Genomic DNA, 10,677 nt, shown 5'->3' on the forward strand with positions numbered 1-10,677 from the left:
TCCATATTCATTTTCGTCAATCGACGAATGACAAAACCAAATGAATATTATATTAATATTTACAAATTGTTAGCAATAATAAATAATTAGGAATTCGATTATAATTTAAATTAAATTCAATGCCATATTATTTAAATGCATTTTCAAATATTGAATTTATAAGAATTTAATAAAATTTTAAATTCTTTTTCCAAGAAATTATTGCACACAATAAACACAGTTACGACAACCATCTATTTAAAATTCTTGACTTCTTGAAAAACTCATACTTTTGTGTATAAAATTCCTATGTTAATATGTCATTTTATCTATGATATTTACTTTCAGATAATTTATTACAAATTATACTAAGTAACTTTTGTATCACTTATACATCATTAATTAAAAATAATTGAAAATTAAATATAAATTATAAATAAAAATATAAATTATTAATTCAAGTGATTATAGTTATTAACAATATCATTAATATTATTGAAATATCATTAATATTATAATATTAAAATCATTAAAATCGAATTGAAAGTTTTGTATATATGTATTTATATATTTGTATATGTAAATAAATGTATATATATATTTAATGTATATGTATTTACATAATTATTTTTTTTTATATATATTTTGATATTTTTAATATTTAAAAACAATTATCTTTAAATCTCTATGTATTTTGTGCAATGCATTTGAATAATATCGTAACGTAATAAAAAATAATAAATATAAATATATGTATAATATGTAATATATAAATGATTATTTCATGATGCAAGATCTTTAATTATTTAATTTTCAATATTTTTTTTTTTTAAGATTTCTTGAAAAAAATAATTCCAAGAAAAACTATTTCTAATTCCTAATGCGTATTTGCAAATATTACAATTTTATTCTTCACAAATCTAAAGATATGTGTTCATTTAGAATAAAACTATCACTAATCACTTTCGAGAATATTTCTTATAAGTTGATAATACTGAGAAATTTTCAAATAGTCACGTACCTTAAAAATTTGCTAATTATAGATTTTTTATATCATCATTTATCAAGTAATTAATAAGCTATAAAGAGAAATTTAAAAAAAAAAAGATAGAGATATAAGAATATTAATATATTCTTGAGATATTTTGTCAATCAAAATCAAAACAAAATTTGATATGCAAAAATGTTATTTATTAAATTATCAAGTAATAATTTGTATTATGAAATAGGTATAATAAGATAATCTATCTCTGTCGTTTTGATTTATCCTTGTCTCGCTTCATCTAGAATAAATTTAAACAGCTTATAATTTAAAGTAAATTAAATAAATATCAATCGACATTATTATATATTAACTTTTGTGTTTGTTTTAACTTTTAGAATTGATAGTTCAAAAATGAAGAATATATTAACATTTTATATATGTAAAAGAAGACAAGTACAAAATTTTGTCTAAAATTATTGAAAAAAATAGAAGAGATAAATATTTAAATACAAATATTTAAGCATGTGCATAAGAAAATTTATATAAATTTATGATTCAGACATTATCTTTTTAACGTTTGAATTTTTTTATTCTATTGTAAGTGAAATAGATATTTAAATATTATTATATACAAGAATTTAAAATGACTGCATACATTATAATTAAGCTCTTTACATATCTACAAACTAAATAATTCATGATCATAAATTCAAAATATTTTTTATCATATACAGAATGTAATCATTAATCACAATAATTAATGAAAATTTATCTTATTAATTAATTATTAAATTATCTCATTAATTTAACAAACAAGTATGATATACAAAGCTTGTTAAAGAAAATTTTTTTTCGGAATTATTTTTATAAAATCGATATATATATTTAATCTTTCCTCCTTCTTATTAAGCAAAATTAATATAATTTTAACGAGTAAACTTTAATTTCAACCAATAAACATATATTTTCCGTCGCGTTAAAAAGTAAAAATAAAATTTTTTGTTTGTTCGATGATCATAATGATGAGCTTATTTTAATTTTTATATGAAACATAGCGACAAAAGTTGTCGCAATAGTGGAATACTAGGGGCAATACTTGTTCCTACCATTATTTGTTGTTCGTGCTATTGGCTTTTTTCTTCTTCTTCTTCTTCTTCTTCTTAAGCGAAAGAACGGTGTGATTGGGAGGAACGAAGGGAAAGTACTGGACAGTCACCGCCAACCAGCTCGCGAGATTCGACGCGGGATGCTCGCTACTCGAAACAAGGTGAACGGGTTTACGAGCGCATTGTGTGTGTGTACTTTGCTGTCGCAAGTCGAAAATTTTTTCCGCCAGTCATGTTAAATCGCGCTTCTTTCTAATCACATTAGGCATATGAAATATCATTTAGCTCGTCGTATATTTTGCTAGATCAGCAACTGTTCATCGACATTATCACATTTCGGGTCGTTCAAGTTCCATTGATCGTGAACGAATACGATTATGATATATATTTCGGTGCACGTGGGCTAAAAATCATCCCTTGTTAAAATATATAAAGAAATCGTCGTATAAAAAAAGTTGAAAAAGTTTGCATCTTGTTTCTTGGCCGTATATACTTGAATACCGGATTGTGCATATGAGAAACTGGCTCTCTTGTGAATGATTCAAAATTCTACAGTGAAACGCTTTGTTCCAGAGGTGAATATATATTTAAAAATTTAATTATTTGATTAAGTATTTCTCGTAATATATCGATTACTGTAATAAATAAATCAAAAATATATAGACGTAGAAATTCTCTGTCTTGTGAAGAAAATATTACTTACATAGAATTCGTTTAAAAAATGCACATATATAAAAATTTCAAAAACAATATGAAAATGAAATATACGATATGTCATATTTATGTAGAAGATTATGAAATTGTAAGCTGTTTAAATAAATATGTATAACACATTGCATATATGTATATGCATTGATATTTCAAAGTATATAAAAAATATTATTTATTAAACTTTAAACTTTAAAAAGAGAGTTAAGTAATAACTGAATAAAAAATGAACTTAGACTTTGCATATTATAGCTTATTAGCATTCAATATCTATTTATGATGTTATCATCTAATTATGATGTATACGTAATAATTATAAATTATTCTAATGTATTCTAATGTAAATTATTTCTTTCAGTTATATTATTTCAAAAGAAAAAATATTTTTGTATATTTAATTTTTTATTTTTTATATAAAAATAGTATTATTTTATATTATAATTTTTATATTTTATTAATCATTAAATAACATCATATAGCAACGCAATTTTCGAAATATTATCTAAATAAAAATAATATCTATACATTTCTTCTAATAAAAATCTTATTTCTCAATTTTTATAAGAAAACCAAATATGTTGTACATATAAAAATATATATATAATTTCATACTTTGCTTAAAATATTATCAAAACGTTATTAAAAAGTCACTTCTGAGTTGTGATTGTAAAAAATATATTAAATATTTTTTACAAATGAAATTAAATTTAAATGAACAAATTCCAAAAATATTACATTTAAATGTATAATTAGTAAATACTTGTGTACAATTTTTGGAAATATCATATCATAGATTATTCATAATTCTCAACATTTTTTTGTATTTTTTATACGATATTCAATAATAATTTTTATTAACTATTATTTTTATTAATTATATATTTTTATTAAGTATACACATATTATTAATTTTGTCTTTCTTTATTTTGATTGTAATTATTTTAATTGTTTTTATCTGTATATTTTTTATTGTTTAATTTTACCAAATATTCAGATTTTTTCTTTTAAATCAGTTTAATACATTGCCTGGAAATATAAAAAAATAATAAAATATTATGTATCATAATATATAAATTATTAAATTATAATATGTATATGAAATAATTAATAATTAATAAAATTCTTTCAATTAAATTTTAAGTTTTTTAAATTTTATTAATAACACGAAAAATGTTAAAAATTGTGAGTGGTCTTAATTTTCAAAGCAATTTTTTCCTTTGCAAATATTTTCCTTTCTGCTTTGTTAACGAATAATTAATGAAAACCACTAGCCAATCACAGAGCGCGTAAAATTATCGCGCCACAATTATAGTGTTAGGTATATATCGCCGGTGAGTCGTCAGACTTGAACAAAAAGTTGAAACAAAATATGTCGAGTCTTGTCGTGATGGTAATAAATGATAAAGTTGTTTGAAATCACAGCAAAAATCATCAGTTATATAACTCATGCATAAGAGAATAACTCAAATAACTGATCATAAATATAAAAATGTAAATATAAATATAAAAAACTTTTTTCGACACTATTTACAATGATCAAAATGATTGTCTTAATTAAAGAAAATAATTTTCTTACATAATAAAAATATTATTAGTACAAAACATATTAATAATGTCATTGGTATTGAAAGAAAATAGAATGTTTTCGAACAAAAGATATATATATGAGCCTGAAATTATTTCTAGAATTTAAGATGTAAAATTGATCTTTATTTTAGGGTCAGGGTCCAGTTATGAATACCGTAAAGTTATGTCAATACTCTCAGATGTAGGATAGACAAAGACTTTCTCTCAACGCTTTCTCTAGTTTGTAATTTACTATCAAGAAAAATACATATATTTGCCGTAATATATACAAAGGATTATCAAATTCTTGAGAAAATTTATAATCATAAAATATCGCTGCTTAATTTTACATGCTTTTTTAATCTTTGAATCAGACATTGATAGAATTTTATTGATCTGATTTTTAAATATATAAATCTTTTCTTTTTGTCATTTGTTCCTTCTTCATGCACATAAACATTAAATTCTAAAGAACGTTACCCATGCAAGACTTAGGCTATGAATACGTACATTTGAGAGTAAAACTCTGGAGAGTTGCTCTCATGAATATTTCTCGCAAATATATACTGCATTGAAAGTAACTATCCGACAGTAACTTTCATTAGTAGTAAGTTTATTTCCAATCAGAATTGTTGATTGATGATTGATGAATTGTCATTTGGAGATCTCAATAAAAATCTGAAAACGAAAAAGAAAAAAGAGTTATATTAATAAAATTTTATAGTAATGAAATATGTATTCAATTAACAATAAAATATTCTGAAAAAATTTTTCAATCAGAGATTTTGATAAAAAGAATTGATCAAATTTTATATCGATGAATTATGTTTAATTAATAACAAAATATTCTTAAATTCACTTATTAAAGAAAAGTTGGATAATTAAAGTTAAGTAGCCTCATTTTTATTATAAATTTATTTCATATATCTTTGTTATTATAGACTAATAAAATTTATTATATACATTTATAATTAAGAATTTTTTCTATTAATTTAATCTTTTCAAAAATATATAAATAAATCGAAATTTGAAAATTTACGATAAAATCAAGGCCACTGAAAAAAATGATAATCTTGCTTCCACTTGCGAGAAATATTCTCGAAAGTATCTCCATCTCTGTAAAGAAAATAATCTTATAAATCGTTATATTCTCCACAGAGAAATGCCGGCGATAAAACTTTTCGGCAGAAAATGGTTGACTGCAACCGACGACTGTGTTTATCCAGGTCTCTTTGAAGTTTTCATTCGAATCGCTTGGTAAATAATAAGTTGATTAATTGAATTTATTTCTATTTTAAATATAATATAATATAAGTAATATAATAATATAGTAATAGAATTAAAATAATCAATAGTAATAGAATTAACTATTAATAATAGAATAAAAACAAATCTAAAAAAAAATCTTCAGGTATTGTAAAACCTATATGATAATACCAGTTCAAACAAGTCAAATTTAATGTAAAAAGTTTATAGATTGTGTTTATAGATGTTGAATAAAAATAATTTAAAATAAAAAAAGTAAAAAATTATATATCAAAATGAAATTTCAAATGAAATTTCAATAAAGTACATATAGTATAATTTATTCATTATTATAAGATTGGATTTGTGATATAAAAATTATTTTAACATTAATAATTACAGAAATTGCAGATTGTCAATTTGATCTTTTTAATGAAACTAAACAGGAAAATTCGACATTATTATTTTTTTCATTTATTGTTTGTAATACAAATTCATTGAACTATGATTGCATTTATTATCACTTTCATTTAAATTTGTAAAAATATAAAAATTTTATTTTTCTTATTTTAATGACTCGTTGCTAATCAATATTAATTAAAAGTTAAACATAAATATAAACGTAACGTATAAGTCATTCACTCCATCCAAAATAATTTCAGGAATTTATAAGAATAATTCCATAAAATTCCATAAAGAAGTAAAAAATGTATTAGCAAGATATTATTACTTACATCATGAATTTTGAAATCAAAAGCATTCAAAAGCTTTTGAATCAATTTTTAAATGAATAAAGTGAATAAAATAAGTAAAGTGAATTAATTTTTAAAGTAATAGAATATTATTGAATATTTTAAAAATTTCATTAAAATTGATGAATCTAATTCTTATGCTTTCTTTTTCTTAATTTTATGTAATTTTATTGTAAGCAGAAATAAGCATAACTATTATAAATATTTTTTATCCTTTTCAATCGTCTTTCATACTACCTGTCTATGATTGAATTAACAAGATTGCAATAGTAATTTAAAAAAAATAGTAAAAGCTTGCTATAATTAATATTTTTAAAATTATTTTTAAAATATGTGTTGCAATAGACATTAAATTTGCTTATTCAAATAATGTTATCCATTATTTATTTAAAGTCAGAAATTAAATATTAAAATATCATATTGATAATAATAAATAAATCTTAAAAATCTTTCTTTATTTATATTTTGCAATTTAAAAAAATAATTAAAAATTTTTTAAAATAATCATAAAATAATTGCAATAAATTTTTTAGAAAATTATGCAAATTCTGTGCTAAATTAAAAATATCCGTAAATTATTGACTTTCTGCCTTGTTTATTAATAAATTGAATTTATTAATAAATTCATCACTAATTACTTTCAAGTTTTTCTTAACACATTTTTTATTCGAGATGAGAAATCATTATAACTTAAAATCATTATATAATTATTATATAATCAAATGATATTTATATATATAGGAAAGAGTAAAAAATATATTTATTTTTAAAACTATTAAAATCGGTGAAATGATTCTTATTTTAAATAATTATCAATAAATTTTTCTCAATTATAAAAAGATATTCTAAATATTTCATTAATTATATTATCTGTTGTATAAATATCTTGTTGTTTTATTTAATGAAAAATGATTCCAATATGATATCATTCATTTTTATTCATTATTTCATCAAATATTATTATAACTCTTCATACAAAATTTTAAATTCTTGTAAAAAAACTTGTAAACTAAAACTTATAAACTAAAACTTATAAAAAGAAAAATTATTTTTTATAATACAATAGTATAAATTTTTTATGTGATATCTTTCGAAAAACGAAGATGTTTTTGTTTTTAATTGGAATAAAGGATATATAACATATATTGGAATATATGTTAAATATAAATGTATAATATGTTAAAATAAATAATTCAGTCATATGTGATATACAGTGATTTTCAACGCGAAAATAATATAAATATAGTAAAAATTCAATAAACGCAATGAAATTGGATATATATATTATAGAAATACGAATCTTTAAATCTTTTCTACTTTGTTAATATTATAAATAAGGACAGTAAATAAGTAGAGAAAAAGAGAGAGAAAGGTTTTTATTTTTGCAATGAATAAAATGCGATGCAATAAAAAAAAATTTCATTTTGAATTTCAAGGTGAAAATCATTTTTGCATTTTGCTCTTTTATTTGCAGATTTTTACCGCTTTAAATCGTGTTATATTATGCTCTTTATATTTATTTTATACAATTATTAATTATTAATTCGAAAAATTATTGAATAAATTTTAGATCATTTGAATTTTTATATAATTAATTCTAATTGTTTATAGGTTAGTCCCAATTGTAATAACTTGCATCAAATATTACGAATATACATGGAATTGTCAATCAGGTGGAGTATTAGTTCGTGTGTATCTTCTAGGAGAAGGTTCATTTCTTATTATATCTATACTTCTTCTACTTATTATTATAAAATTAAGCTCAAGAGGATCTATCATGGAAACGCAAGCTCGTAAATACGTTGAACCATTTTTGACAATTAAGTAAGTAAATATATAAAAATTATATAGCAATTTATGTATCATTGTAATGTGTTATTCATTATAAAATATTTAAAATATTTTGTTTTATTCCGACATGTTTCATATTATAATATATTAATTTATGGTTTATCGGATATATTATAACATAACATTATTTTCTTTTAAATATAATTTTTTTAATAGTATTAAAATTATTCATTTTAATATAATTGAAATAAAAAATTTTCTTCATATCTAAGATTTATTGAGATAAATTATTTTTATGATATTGATATTTCATACATATTTCATATGCAATTAATGTACATAATAAAAAAGACATAATTTTTCATATAAGTAATTTTTTATATTAAAAAGCATGATATGAAATGTTATAAAGTTACTTTTTATAGTTTCATTAATTATTTAATTCTATTTAAAGAAAACTCAATATTAATATTCTAATAATATACAGATATAATATTCTAATAATAAACAGATATTGTAATTATTTGTAATTATTACAAACATTTTACAATAATTATTTAAACATTTGTAATTATTATAGGAATTGTGAAAGAAATTTCACATCTAATTTTAAACTAATATCACATTAAAATATTGCACTAAAAATTATTGTCTTTTCAATAGATCATGTTTATTACATTAGATATTTTTAATAATTTCTAATTATGTAATAACGAAAAATATTTTTCAATTACTTAAACATTTATTCTTAAATTTAAAAAAAAAAGAATACATTTTCAAGTTTCGTTTTCGAAAAAAATTAATTTCACTTAAAAATTTTTATTTAAAAATTATATTAAAATACTCGACAAATTTATTAATTCTTTTAGAGGCTATTTTTAAATAAAATACAAGAACTTTAAGCATGCGATCAATCAAATTTCATAAGATTTAATCACAATGCAAATATATTTAAAAATATCTTTCGCTTTTATAGGATATTATTAATTTTACCTGAAATAGGATGGAACGTTTTGGGAACATTGTGGATGTATGGATCAAGCATTAAATGTAGTTACGAACACTATACGATGTCGGTTGTTCAAACATTAGTATTCTTCGATTGGGTTCTTATAGGTCTTACTATTGGCGGCTTGGCATTAATTTTCGATCCGATAGGCTCATTAAATAAGAGATATTTAGAAAATTCAATGGAACATGCAAAAATCTCAAAGACCTGGTTACGGAGATTGAAGTATTGCTGGTGGATAAAGAAAGATGAGAGCGCTAAAGACACTCTTCAACATGCTGCTGGTGAGACATAGGTACGACTGGCCTAGAAAAAGTCCTGCTGTAATTGGAATTAAAGCATCTATTTATATCATATGTTTTTTATTTTCAATATCGAGAAAAAAAAGTCATTTGAAATTACACATCGTTTTTTTATAATTAAGTAAGTAAAAATAAGTAAATTTAATGCTAATTAGATATTCAGATAATTTTTTATCAAATAGAAATTTAATTTATTTATCTTTATATTTATAATTATTATAATAATTATAAAAAAGTTTTATAATTATAATCAAAGTTATTTATATTGCAAAATTATATAAATAGAAAAAGGTAAAAGTTCATTGATTATTTCAAATAAATAGTAACTTTTTATATGTGTTGTTATTAGTTCTAATAAATGGATAGTTTTTTGATATATATATGATATAAATTTATGATGTTATGATGGATAGATATTTTTAATTTGATTTTGAATTATATTCTAACGATCCTTTATAACATTTATATATTACGTAATATAATATCGTATACAAATATAGAAATAATAATTATAAATGATAACATTTCATTAAAATTCACGGTATTGATCTCTTTCCATTTATCCTAATTTTTTTTTAAAACACAGGACTTTTTTCCGAAAAATTAATGTATGCATGAAAATCAAAATTTTCCCTTTTAATAATAGTGTGTATTATTATCTATTAATAAGAAAGAAGAATATATAGTAAAATCCAACATAAATTGATAATTGAATAATTTGAGTCATTCTTTTTTCTTTTATTTTCTTTTATTATGATAAAATTAATCATAAAATTATAAACATTTAAAGAAATTTCAACTTAATTTTAAATTAAAGAATATTAAAGAAATTTAATTTAAGAGAATTTTTGTTTAAATACATAAGATGAGATATATTTGTCAAAAGAAAAATTATCACATGTAAAAAAATATTATAATTAACTTAATTAAGATTATATTATTCAAAGTTTCAGAATGAAAAAGATTGTTTGCATTTGATTTTAAATAAAAAAATTAAAGTAATAATTTACAACTAATTAAAATTTTTTTTTTGTTTTAAAATGAAGTTTGTATATTAAAATTTTATTTAATTATAATACTTATTTATTAAATTTTTTTTTAAATATATATTTGATAAATATTTTTACAATAGTATTTATATTTATATTTTATCACGTACTAAAATATATTATATATTATAAGAAATAATATAATATAATAATATCATAATTTTAATATTATAAAATAATTATTT

At 20.1% G+C, this 10,677-nt stretch overlaps 1 protein-coding gene across 3 annotated transcripts in view; it reads left to right on the top strand.

Moving 5' to 3' along the window:
• Positions 1–2,068: 2,068 nt before the first annotated feature.
• Positions 2,069–10,677, top strand: part of LOC102678133 (sn1-specific diacylglycerol lipase beta-like) — a 15,445-nt gene continuing 6,836 nt past the window's right edge. For 2 of the 3 annotated variants that reach the window (XM_031513150.1, XM_006621160.2), the window contains exons 1-4: positions 2,238–2,645; positions 5,503–5,601; positions 7,953–8,165; positions 9,109–9,425. In XM_031513150.1, coding sequence (XP_031369010.1) covers positions 5,507–5,601; positions 7,953–8,165; positions 9,109–9,425 — 625 coding nt within the window. In that variant the 5' untranslated portion in view covers positions 2,238–2,645; positions 5,503–5,506. The other variant, XM_006621162.2, reaches the window with a different exon arrangement.

This window comes from Apis dorsata, unplaced genomic scaffold, assembly GCF_000469605.1.
Source record: "Apis dorsata unplaced genomic scaffold, Apis dorsata 1.3 scaffold_598, whole genome shotgun sequence".
NCBI lineage: Eukaryota > Metazoa > Arthropoda > Insecta > Hymenoptera > Apidae > Apis > Apis dorsata.